Below are 13,348 nucleotides of genomic sequence, written 5' to 3'. Positions count from 1 at the left end.
ACATCAGGAAGTAAGAAAATATGATCAGAGCAGAATAGGTGTAAATATAATAAAAAAAAAAATCACATCTTTATTTTTCTTCTTTTTTGTCTTTTTGCCATTTCTAGGGTCACTCCCGTGGCATATGGAGGTTCCCAGGCTAGGGGTCTAATTGGAGCTGTAGCCACCGGCCTATGCCAGAGCCACAGCAACTCGGCATCCAAGCCGCATCTGCGACCTACACCACAGCTCACAGCAATGCCAGATCCTCAACCCACTGAGCAAGGCCAGGGATCAAACCCACAACCTCATGGTTCCTAGTCGGCTTCGTTAACCACTGAGCCACGATGGGAACTCCCATTTTTTTTTTTTTGTCTATTTTTCTTTTTTCATTTATAATTATTTTTATTCTTTCCATTAGAGTTGGTTTACAGTGTTCTGTCAATTTTCTAACATATTGATTTTTCTAGTAAGTTTGACAGCTATAGCAAAATTTATAACACCAACTAATATGGTTCTCAATATATGTAAAAGAAATATTTAAGACAATCATACTATAAATTGAGGGAAAAAAGAATTTGGAGGTAATTAATGGTTTGACACTCCATTGCACCTGGTAAAATGTTGAACACGACATTGAAAAATACACATATTTGTGTAATAACTAGGGTAACCATTACATAGCAATACAAAGAGATCCTCAAAGACATTACAGATAAATCAAAATAAAATTCTAAAATATGTCCTAATAACTCACAGAAAATTTAAGTAAAAGAACAAATAAAAAAACAAAAGCAAAGGAAAACAAAAAATAAAATGGCATACTTATTACAAAATTACCTTGAATGTAAATGATTTATAGAGAAGAAAAAGAGTGATGGTATTTGAGGGTACAAACTTATAACAAGTAGTAAACAAGCTGAGAGATCTAATATTGTATAAAGAATACACACAATAATACAATACTATGTTATGAAATGTAATAAATATTGCTACATTGGCAATCATTTACAGTATTTAAAGCTATCAGGAGTTCTCGTCGTGGCAAAGCGGAAACGAAACCAACTAGGAACCATGAGGTTGCAGGTTTGATCCCTGGCCTCACTCAGTGGGTTAAGGATCCGGCACTGCTATGAGCTGTGGTGTAGGTCACAGACGTGGCTCGGATCCCGTGTGGCTATGGCATAGGCTGGCAGCAACAGCTCCGATTAGACCCCTAGCCTGGGAACCTCCATATGCCACAAGTGCGGCCCACAAAAGACAAAAAAGACCAAAAAAAAAAAAAAAGGTATCAAAGTAACATATAGAACACCTTAAACCTAACCAATTTAAAAAAACAAGCATAAGTAGCTATATTACTTTCAGAGTAGACACAAGACTAAATAAAATTACCAAAAACAGAGGGACATTACACAATGACATTGTTAATCCACCAAGAAAATACAAGTATGTATGGACCAAATGCCAGAGCTTCACACATAACTTAGACAACTTACATAAATGAGAAGGATCAATTCCTCAAAAAGCACAGAATACCACAACCCATTCAATATGAAATAGAAAATGGAAAAGTCCTATAAATATTAAGAAAACAGAATCTGTAATTTAAAATATCTCCCCCTGGAGTTCCCATCGTGGCTCAGTGGTTAACGAATCCAATTAGGAACCATTAGGTTGTGGGTTTGATCCCTGGCCTCACTCAGTAGACTAAGGATCTGGCGTTACCATGAGCTGTGGTGTAGGTCGTAACCACGGCTTAGATCCAGCATTGCTGTGGCTGTGGTGTAGGCCAATGGCTACAGCTCCGATTAGACCCCTAGCCTGGGAAACTCCACATGCTGTGGTGCGGCCCTAGAAAAGACAAAAAATAATAATAATAACAAATAAAACAAAATATTCCCCCCAAAGAAATCTTCAGTTCCAGATATTTTCACTGAAGATATCTACCAAATGTTTAAAGAAGAATTAATACCAATTCTACACAGTATCTTCTTCAAAACAGAAGAGCAGGGAATACTTCCCAAAACCATTCTATAAAGCCGGTATTACCTGATAACAAACTACGAGTGCACAAAAAAGAAAACAGACCCATATCACTCATGAATACAAATGCAAAAATTCCCAAGACCACCCACCCAGAACTGAGCAAAAAATAAAGAAAATCATACCCCATGACCTAGTGAGCTTTATTCCAGGGATGCAAGGCTAAAACTACATTTGAAAAATCAATGCAGCTTATCATATTAGTAGGTTTAAAAAAAAAAAATCACATGACCTTATAAATAGATGCAGAAAAAGTATTTGACAAAATCCAACACTCGTTCATGATAAACACTCTCAGAAAACTAGAAAAAGAAGCAACTTCAACTTGACAAAGAACATCTACAAAAAACCTAAGCTAATATCATACTTATAATGTGGAAAAACTGAATACATTCCCCCTAAAATCAGTAACAAGGCAAGAATGCCTGCTCTCACCATTGCTATTCAACATAATACTGAAAGTTCTAATCAGGGCAATAAGGCAAGGCAAGGAAACCAAAGGTACACAAACTACAAAGGAAGAAATAAAACTGTTAAACTGTTTGTAAATGACATGATTGTCTATGTAGTAGATCCCAAAGAATCTACAAAAAAAAGTACTTACAGAACTAATAAGTGCAGGAGTCCCCTAGTGGTGCAGCAGGTTAAGGATCCAGTGTTGCCACTACAGCAGCTCAGGTCACTGCTGTGGCATGGGTTTGATCTCTGGCCCAGGAACTTCCACATGCTGTAGGTGTGTGGGGGGGGGGGGGATTCAACCTAATCCTCATGCCTTACTAAATATTAACTCACAATGGAAAAGACCTGGCATGTAAATACTAAGACTATAAAACTTTCAAAAGATAACATAGAAGAAAATCTTAGGAAACTTGGCCTAGGTGAAGTGATAAAGATGGCACCAAAAACATGATCCATAAAAGGAAAAACTGATAAATTGGACTACATCAAAATAAAAAACTCTTTGAAAGGCACTGTTAAGAGGATTAAAAGATGGAAATTCCTGTTGTGGCTCAGCAGGTTAAGAACCTGACTAGTATCCATGAAGACCGGGTTTCAATCCCTGGCCTCACTCAGTGGGTTATGAATGTGGCATTGCCATGAGCTGTGGTGCAGGTCACAGACATGGCTCGAATCCAGCGTTGCTATGGCTGGGGTGTGGGCTGGCAGCTGCAGCTCCAATTCAACCCCTACCCTGCGAACTTCCACGTACTGCAGGTGCAGCCCTAGAAAGCGGAAAAAAAAAGAGGATTAAAAGATATGCTACAGATCACATATCTGACAAAGGATTCCTATTTCAAACATGTAGGAACTCTCAGAGGAGTTCCCGTCCTGGTGCAGCAGAAACGAATCCGACTAGGAACCTTGAGGATGTGGGTTCGATCCCTGGCCTTGATCGGTGGGTTAAGGATCCAGCATTGCCATGAGCTGCGGTATAGGTCGCAGACTCAGCTCCGATTAGACCCCTAGCCTAGGAACCTCCATATGCCAAGGGTGTGGCCCTAAAAGGACAAAAGACAAACAAAAAAACAAAACAAAAAAAACTCTCAAAACTCAACAATTAAAAAATAACAAAACAATTAGAAAATAAGCAAAAGACATGAGAGACATCTTACTGAACAGGATATACAGATGGCAAATGAGCACATAAAAAGATGCTCAACATCACAAGCTGTAATGGAAATGCAAATTAAGACCACAGTGAAATATCACTACACACCTATGAGAAGAGATAGAATATTGGAGTTCCCGTCCTAGTACAGCGGAAACGAATCCAACTAGAAATCATGAGGTTGCGGGTTTGAACCCTGGCTTCGCTCAGGTCAAGGATCTGGCATTGCCATAAACTGTGGTGTAGGTCACAGACAAGCCTCCATCTGTCGTTGCTGTGGCGTAGGCTGGCAACTACAGCTCTGATTCCACCCCTTGCCTGGGAACCTCCATATGCTGCAGATGAGGCCCTAAAAAAGACCAAAAAAAAAAGAAGAGATAGAATAAAAAACAGTGACACCACCAAATGTTGGTGAAGATAAGAAGGAACTGGATCATCCATAAATTACTGGTGGGAAAGTCAAATGGTAAACAAAGTCTGGAAAGTAGTTTGTCAGCTTTTTAAAAAACTAACCATATACTTACTAGCCATACATTTGACTCAGCAATTACATTTCTGGGTATTATCTCAGAGAAATAAAACTTTATGTCTGCACAACAACCTGTACATGAGTATTCACATTAGGTTTAATGGTAACAGCTGAAATCTGAAAACCAAAATGTCCCCCAAAAGGTAAATGTCCCTCAATACATAATGCAGTACACATCTTTACCACAGACTACTACTCGGCAATAAAAAGAATATTGACACATGCAATGATTTGGATGACTCTCAAGGTCACTGCTGAGTAAAAACATCAAACTCAAAAGATCACACGCTGTATGATTCCATTTATATAGCACTGTGGAAATGACAAAATTACGTAAATAGAGAACAAATCAGTGGCTGACAAGAGTTAGGGAAGGGGAAGGAGGGCATGACTATAAAAGGGTATAGCAGGGAGAAGACATTGTGAACAGTTTTTCAACTTGAAGTGGTGGTTATACAAATCTACACATATGATAAAATGACACAGAACTGGACATAAATATTGCACCAATTTCAAATTCCTGGTTTTGATTTTATCTACCAAGTAACAGCTGAGAAACTAGGTGAAAAGTACATGAGGTCTCTCCCTATTACCAAAGCAACCTCTTATGAATCAATAATTATTTCAGGAGCTCCCGCTGTGGTACAACAGGATCAGTAGGGACTGGGAGTGCTGGGACGCAGGTTTGATCCCTGGTCCAGCATGGTTGGTAAAGGACCCAGTGTTGCCACAGCTGCAGCTTAGCTCACAGCTTGGCTTGGATCTGATCCCTGGCCCAGGAGCTCCATAAGCCAAGGGGCAGAAAAAAAAAAGTAAAAATAAAAACAAACAAACAAAAAAAGGCAGTAGTATCTCACAATACAGACGTGTATGTAGCACTGAAAACCTGGCATTTCTAACTAGGGAACACCTCAAGGTATCTGCATGTGACTTTTTTTTTTTTGGCCTTCTTTTAGGGCCACACCCCCACAGCATAAGAAGGTTCCCAAGCTGGGGATCAAGTCAGAATTGTAGCTGCTGGCCTACACCACAGCCACAGCAATGCAAGATCCCGAGCTGTGTCTGCGACCTACACCACAGTTCACAGCAACACCAGATCCTTAAACCACTGAGCAAGACCAGGGATCAAACGTGCATCCTCATGGATGCTAATCAGATTCATCTCCACTGAGCCACGATGGGAACCATGTGAATTTTTTTTTAAAAGGTTTTATTAAAATAAAAAAAGCCTTTTTTTCCCCCGATAAGAGTATTCAAGTAGGAGCTCCTGTCGTGGCTCAGCAGTGACAAATCCAACTTAAAATTAAAACATGAATGTGAAAATTATAAAGCAGTTGTTTTATGAAAACAAAGTTGATAACCTGTTTTTAAAAGTCTTAGAAGTTCCCTGTGGCACAGCAGGTTAAAGATCTGGCAGTACCTTAGTTGTGGCACAGGCTGCAACTGGAGTGCGGGTTTGATCTCTAGCCTGGGAACTTCCACATGCCACAGATGCAGCCAAAAAAAAGAAAAGAATTTAGGAGTTCCCACTGTAGCATAGTGGGTTAAGGATCTGGTGTTGTCTCTGTAGCAGCCTGGTTGACTGCTAAGGCACAGGTTCAATCCCTGGCCTGGCACGGTGGGTTAATGCTCCAGCATTGTCCCAGCTGTCACAGAGGCCGCAGCTTTGGCTCAGATTCGGTCCCTGGCCTGGAAACTTCTATGAGCCACACGTGTAGCCAAAAGAAAAAAGAAGAAAAGGGTTTTAGACTATAAATTACTAATTTCTCTGATACTGGCTGGCTCAAGAAAGGTTTTTCATTTCAAAAGGACAGTAGCACAGAAACCCCAAATTTCCCTTACTTGGAATCTGTAACATGAAGATTTGCTCCCTACCTCAGGGGTGGGTGCAGCATAGGCTGTGTAAGGAGGTGGGGAGGATGCCACGGCAGTCTCATCATACATGACTTCTGAGCCAACATAAGCCTTGAGAGGAGAGAAAGTATGAAAATAAGTGAGTTGTCACAGAGCAACTACAGGCTCTTATGATGCCACATCCTTTTATTTAGAAAATTTAAAAAATTAAAAGCCAAAAAGTTTAATCTTTGTAGAGGAAATAGAACAGCTCTCTAAGAAGCAATGACTAAAAGGACTATCTCCCCCTTGCCCCCCAAAACTGCTCCAGTATCCTTAGAATTCAGGAGGTAATCCTCCCCAACCACCAGCAGGGGGCAGAAGCAGAGTGCTCACTGCCCGAGAAGGCCACAGAGGCTCCATCCTTACCCAGGCCTCTTAGAAGTTACAACGCTCTCAACAACCCTTCTCTTCACAAGTAAAAATCCTACAGTCTGAAATACAGCAGTCAGGGGTATGCTCTACACTGTCTTGTTTTTGCACTTTAAAAAATCTTTCATTAAATTACTCCCCAGTGGAAAACAAAAGTATATAGATGTATTCTTTACAAAAAAAATCCAGGAGTTCCCGTCATGGCACAGGGGAAACGAACCTGACTAGGAGCCATGAGGTTGCGGGTTCAATCCCTGGCATCGCTCAGTGGGTCAAAGATCTGGCGTTGCTGTGAGCTGTGGTGTAGGTCGCAGAAGCAGCTCAGATCTGGCATTGCTGTGGCTATGGCATAGGCCGGCAGCAACAGCTCCAATTAGACCCCTAGCCTGGGAACCTCCATATGCTACGGGTGCAGCCCTAAAAAGACAAAAAAGAAAAGAAAAAAATCCATATAAAGAATCACCTTAGATCCTGCCCCAAACTACATGAATTATCAATACTAATTTCATTCAAGTAAAGGATTTTCATCAAAGAAGAGGTTACTGGAGCTGCAGAGTAAGCTCGGGGGTGTGTGTGGGAGGGAGAATACTCTCAGGATAACAAAATTAGGAAAAAACAACATTTGGATATTAAGTCTTTTTACTTTCTTTTCCCACCTGCACAAATTCTTTTAGGAGCTCCACCTACCTTTTTTTTTTTCTTTAGAGAGATAAAGGAAAAGAGAAAATACTGTCTGAAGAATGAAAACACTGACCACAGAGGAAGCTGCCTTTGATTCCCTGACAAACACAAAGAGGCATCACTAGGCTCACAAATGGCATTTACTGTCTCAGAGACTTAGAAGAACTACAGACAAGGACAAAGCCCCCAACATTTGTTTCACAGGCTGAGATGCTATACATGGAAAGGACCCACTCTGTAAACCATAGCAGAACTCAAAGTGCTGCAAATCTTTGTGCAGCATTTCTAAAACACAACACTGGAACCAGTGTGCCTGTGTTATTAAAAGAGCTCCTCCAGTCAAAATGTTTGCCAAATGCCAGCTTCCTCAATGGATTATGTGTCAGTGAAACACAGCCTGCCTATCTCTGCTCACTCACCCAGGGCAGGATGGCCAAGAAACCCATCTTCCCCACTTCCCTTCTTAATCTATTTTTCTCCTGTGTCTTACAGCAAGACTACGTGAAAACATTACAGGTAACTGCCATTAGCAACTTACTGTGTTTGTCCTGGAATCCTGGAGTGTGAATTTCCAGGCCCTGGAAGAAAAAAAAAAAAAAGAGTTACTTTAATTTGAGGCAATCCAACAACTATCTCAGCAGTCCTGAAAAGTGCACTGGCATCAGGAACTCCTGAAAAAGCTTGTTTTAATAATAGATCTTGGAGTTACTGTTGTGGGTCAGCAGGTTACAAGCCCAACTAGTATCCATGAGGATGCAGGTTCAGTCACTGGACTCGGTTAGTGGGTTAAGGATCCAGCGTTGCTTGAGCTGTGGTGTAGGTCACAAACGCAGCTGGCATCATGTGCTGCTGTGGCTGTGGTATAGGCCAGCAGCTGCACCCCCAATTCAACCCCTAACCAGAGAACTTCCACATGCCACAGCTGCAGCCCTTAAGAAAAAAAAGAAAAATGTCCCTAGCACTTGCCTATCGTATTAACTCATTTGAGAGATTCAATCGACTCATTTGAGACATGCACTAGGACTATATAATATGGAAAGAAATAAATCTATAATACATATGTCATTATTTTTCTTATGGGGATTTTAATGGGACTTTATTATACTTGATTTACAATGTTGTGACAATTTTGGCTGTGCAGCAAAGTGACCCAGTTATAAATATATATACATTCTTTTTCTCACATTATCCTCCATCATGTTCCATCACAAGTGATTAGATATAGTTCCCCGTGCTATACAGCAGGATCTCATTGCATGTCCACCCCAACATGCAATAGTTGGCATCCACCAACCCCAAACTCCCAGTCCATCCCACTCCCTCTTGGCAACCACAAGTCTATTCTCCATGTCCATGAGCTTCTTTTCTGCAGATAGGTTCATCTGTGCTATATATTAGATTCCAGATATGTGATACCATATGGTATATTTCTCTTTCTGACTTACACCACTTACTATGAGTCTTTAGTTCCATCCATGTTGCTACAAATGGCTTTACTGTGTTCTTTTTATGGCTGGGTAGTATTCTGTTGTGTATATGTACCACATCTTCTCAATCATTCATGGTGCTGGACATTTAGGTTGTTACCATGTCTTGGCTATTGTCAATAGTGCTGCAATGAACATAGGGGCACATGTATCTTTTTGAATGAAAGTTTTGTCCACATATGTGCCCAGGAGTGGGATTGCTGGGTCATATGGTTGTTTTATATTTAGTTTTCTGAGGTAGCTCCATACTGTTTTGCATAATGGTTGTACCAATTTACATTCCCACCAACAGTGTAGGAGGGTTCCCTTTTCTCCACACCCTCTCCAGCATTTGTTATCTATAGTTTTATTAATGATGGCTGTTCTGACCGGCGTGGGGTGGTACCTCATTGTAGTTTTGCATTTCTCTAATATTAGTGATGCTGAGCTTTTTTTCATGTTCCTACTGGCTATCTGTATGTCTTCTTTGGAGAAATGTCTATTCAGGTCTTCTGCCCATTTTTTGACTGGGTTGTTTCTCTGCTGTTGAGTTGTATGAGTTACTTGTATATTTTGGAAATTAAGCCCTTATCGGTTGCATCTTTTGAAACTATTTTCTCCCCTTCCAAAGGCTGTCTTTTCACCTTTTTTATGGTTTCCTTTACTCTGCAAAAGCTTCTATGTTTGATTAGGTCCCACTGGTTTATTTTTGCTTTTATTTCTATTGCCTTGGGAGACTAACCTAAGAAAACATTTGTAAGGTTGAGGTCAGGAATGTTTTGCCTATGTCTCTTCTAGGAGTTTTATGGTGTCTTATTTTTAAATCTTTATGCCATTTTGAGTTTATTTTTGTTCACAGTACAGGGGTGTGTTCTAGTTTCATTATTTACATGAAGCTAGCCAGTTTTCCCAGCACCACTTGCTGAAGAAACTGTTTCCCATTTTACATTCTTGCCTTCTTTGTCAAAGATTAACTGACCATAGGCGTCTGGGTTTATTTCCGGGTTCTCTATTTTGTTCCATTGGTCCATATGTCTGTTGTTGTTTTTTTCTGTGCTTTTAAGGGCTGCACCCACAGCATATGGAAGTTCCCAGACTAGAGGTCATATCGGAGCTGTAGCAGCCAGCCTACACAACAGCAACATAAGATTTGAGCTGCATCCTGTGACCTACACCACAGTTCACGGCAACACCAGACACTTGACCCACTGAGCAAGACCAGGGATTAAACCCACTTCCTCATAGATACTAGTCAGGTTTGTTACCACTAAGCCATAACAGGAACTCCCCCATATGTCTGTATTTGTACCACTACCACAATGTCTTGATTAATGTACCTTCGGATATGGTCAGAAGTCTGGGAGAGTTATGCCTCCTGCTTGGTTTTTTTTCCCTCAAGATTGATTTAGCACCTCTGGGTCTTTTATGATTCCATATCAATTTTTGAATTATTTATTCTAGTTCTGTGAAAAATGTCATGGGTAATTTGACAGAGATTGCATTAAATCTGTAATTTGCTTTGGGTAGTATGGCAATTTAATGATATTAATTCTTCCAATGGAGGAGTATGGATATCTTTCCATTTCTTTGAATCCTCTTTAATTTCCTTGATTATCCACCTTAATTTCCTTGATTAATGTTTTACAGTTTGCAGCATGTAGGTCTTTCACCTCCTTGGTCAGGTTTACTCCTAGGTATTTATTTTTGGGAGGTGTGATTTTGAAATGTATTTTTATATTTCTAACATTTCATTGTTTGTACACAGAACTGCAATAGATTTCTTAATGTTAATCCTGTATCCTGCTACTTTGCTGAATTCACTGATGAGTTAGAGTAGTTTTTGTGTGGAGTCCTTAGGTTTTTTTATATATAGTATCTTGTCACTTTCATAGAGCAACAACTTTACCTATTCTCTTCCATTTTGGATACCTTTTATTTCTTTTGTTTGTATGAGTGCTGTGGATAGTACTTCCAATACTATGCTGAGTAAAAGTGCTAAGAGTGGGCATCCTTATCTTGCTCCAGATTTTAGCAGGAAGGCTTTCAGCTTTTTGATTTGTGTATAATGAACCATTCTTGAAATCTTGGGATAAATCCCACTCGGTGGTGGTGCATGATTTTTTCGTGTTGTTGGATTCAGTTGGCTAAAATTTTTAGAATTTTTGCATCTATAGTCATAAAAGATATTGGCCTACAGTTTTCTTTTTTGGTAGTTATCTTTAGTTTTGGTATTATGGTGATGGTGGCTTCATACAATCTCTTTGGGATTATTCTTTCTTCACCCTTTTGGAAAATTTTAAGAAGAATGGGTATAAATTCCTCTCTGTATGTTTGGTAGAATTCGCCTGTGAAGCCATCTGGTCCTGGACTTTTGTTGGTAGGGAATGTTTTTATTACATATTCAATTTCATTTCTAGTGATTGGTCTGTTCAACTGATCTACTTGATTCAGTTTTGGAGGGCTGTATATCTCTAGAAAGTTGTCCACTTCTAGGTCGTCAAATTTGTTGGCATGTAACTATTCAGAGTATTGTTATGGTTTTTTGTATTTCTGCAGTATCCATTTAGATTTCTCTTTTTTCACTTATTTTGAGTTGTCTCCTCTTCTTGGTGAGTCTGCCCAGAGGTATGTCAACTTTGTTTACCCTTTCAAAGAACCAGCTCTTTGAAAATTTGGTTTTATGATTTTTCTCTGTTGTTTTTTGGATCTGTATATATATATACACACATACACGTTTTTTTGTTTTGTTTCTTTTTTTTTTTTTTTTTTTTTGCTTTTTAGGGCCACCCACAGCATATGGAAGTTCCCAGGCTAGGAGTTGATCAGAGCTGCAGCTGCCAGCCTAAGCCACAGCCACACAGGATCTGAGCTGTCTGCCACCTACACCACAGCTCATGGCAACACTGGATCCTTAACCCACTGAGCAAGGCCATGAATTGAACCTGCATCCTCATGGATATTAGTCAGATTTGTTAACCACTGAGCCACAACAAAAAATCTGAATCTCTATTTCATTGATTTCCTCTCTGATCTTTATGATTTCCTTCCTTCTGCTGATTTTAGGTTATGTTTTTCTTTTTCTAACTCTTTTAGGTGGTGGATTAAGTTGTTGATTAGATTTTTCTTATTTTCTGAGGAAGGCCTATGAATTTCCCTCTAAAAACTGCTTTTGTGACATCCCATAGATTTTGAATGGCTGTGTTTTCATTATCACCTGTCTCGAAGTGTTTTTCAATTTCTCTTTTGATTTCCTCATTGACTCATTTTTTTTTTTTTTTACTAGCATGTTGTTTAGTCTCCAGGTAGTCAGTTTTTTCTCATTTCTTTTCCTGTGGTTGATTTCTAGTTTCATACCATTGTCATCAAAGAAGATGCCTGAAATAACTTTTATACTCTTAAACTTGAGGTTAATTTTGTGCCCCAGTATGTGGTTAATCCTTGAGAAGGTTCCATGTGCACTTGGAAAAGAATATATATTCTGATTTTTGTGGATGTAATGTCCTGAAAATGTCAATTAAGTCTAACTTTTCTACTGCCTCATTTAAGATCTCTGTTGCCTTACTGACTTTCTGTCTAGAGGATCTGTCCATTGTTCTGAGTGGGGTGTTAAAGCATCCTACAATTATTGTATTTTCATCAATTTCTCCTTTTATGTCTTTATTCATTCTATGTAACTGGGTGCTCCTACATTAGGGGCACATATATTGATAAGTATAATATCCTCTTCTTGAATTGATCCTTTTATCATTAAATAGTGCCCTTCTTTGTGCCTTTCTTCATGGCCTTCATTTTTTGTTCATTTGTTTTAAGGGCCACATGTGCAGCATATGGAAGTTCCCAAGCTTGGGGTCAAACTGGAGCTGTAGCTGCTGGCCTACGCTACAGCCACAACAACGCAGGATCCGAGCCGCATCTGCGACCTATACCACAGTTCACAGCTACACCAGATCCTTAACCCACTGAGTGGGGCCAGGGATCAAAACCACATTCTCATGGATATAGGTCAGGTTTGTTACCCCTGAGCCACAATAGGAACTCCCTATGGCCTTTGTTTTAAAGTCTATTTTGTCTGAGTATTACAACTCCCGTTTCCCTGTCTTTTCCATCCCCATGAAGTATCTTTTTCCAACCCCTCACTTTCAATTTATATGTGCCCTTTGCCCTAAGGTGAGTTTCTTACAGACACCATATCATAGGCTCGTTTTTTTATCCAGTCTGCCACTCTATGTCTTTTAACTGGAGCACATGATTATTTTTTCTGGTGATAACATTTAAGATCTACCCTCTTAAGTTTCCAAGTATATAATATAGCATTATTAATTACAGTCACTATGCTCTACAATAGATGCCCAATATTTATTCATCTTATAGCTAGAAGTTTATACCCTTTGACCAACATCTCTCCATTTCCCTCAACCCCTGGCAAATACCACTATACTCTCCACTTCCATGAGCTTGGCTTTTTTAGATGCTACATATTAAGTAAGAACACACAGTATTTTTCTTTGTCTGACTTACTTCACTCAGCATAATGCCCTCAAAATCAATCTGTGCTGACATAAAGGTGGCATTTCCTTTTTCACAGCTGATTAATATTCCATTGCCTACACATGCACAAGTCTGTGTGTGTGTTTTGCTTACAACATATTTATCAATTCATCCATTGTCAGACACCTGAGCGTTTCCATTTCTTGGCTACTATGCATAATGCAAGAAACAAGGTGGTGTGGCTAGCTCTTTGAGACAATGATTTAATTTCCTTCAGATATATACCCA

General features: G+C 39.6%; 1 protein-coding gene across 2 annotated transcripts in view; it reads right to left on the bottom strand.

Moving 5' to 3' along the window:
• The window catches only part of PLEKHB2 (pleckstrin homology domain containing B2), a 59,802-nt gene that overhangs the window by 15,526 nt on the left and 30,928 nt on the right, over positions 1–13,348 (bottom strand). For both annotated transcript variants that reach the window (XM_047772588.1, XM_047772589.1), the window contains exons 5-6: positions 7,645–7,684; positions 6,036–6,125 (exon numbers count right to left, since the gene is read on the bottom strand). In XM_047772588.1, the coding sequence (XP_047628544.1) occupies positions 6,036–6,125; positions 7,645–7,684 (130 nt within the window). The remainder of the gene's footprint in view (positions 1–6,035; positions 6,126–7,644; positions 7,685–13,348) is intronic.

The sequence above is a fragment of the Phacochoerus africanus genome, chromosome 3, assembly GCF_016906955.1.
Source record: "Phacochoerus africanus isolate WHEZ1 chromosome 3, ROS_Pafr_v1, whole genome shotgun sequence".
NCBI lineage: Eukaryota > Metazoa > Chordata > Mammalia > Artiodactyla > Suidae > Phacochoerus > Phacochoerus africanus.
Note: the sequence above shows the minus strand (reverse complement) of the source record. Positions and strands in the feature narration are given on the sequence as shown.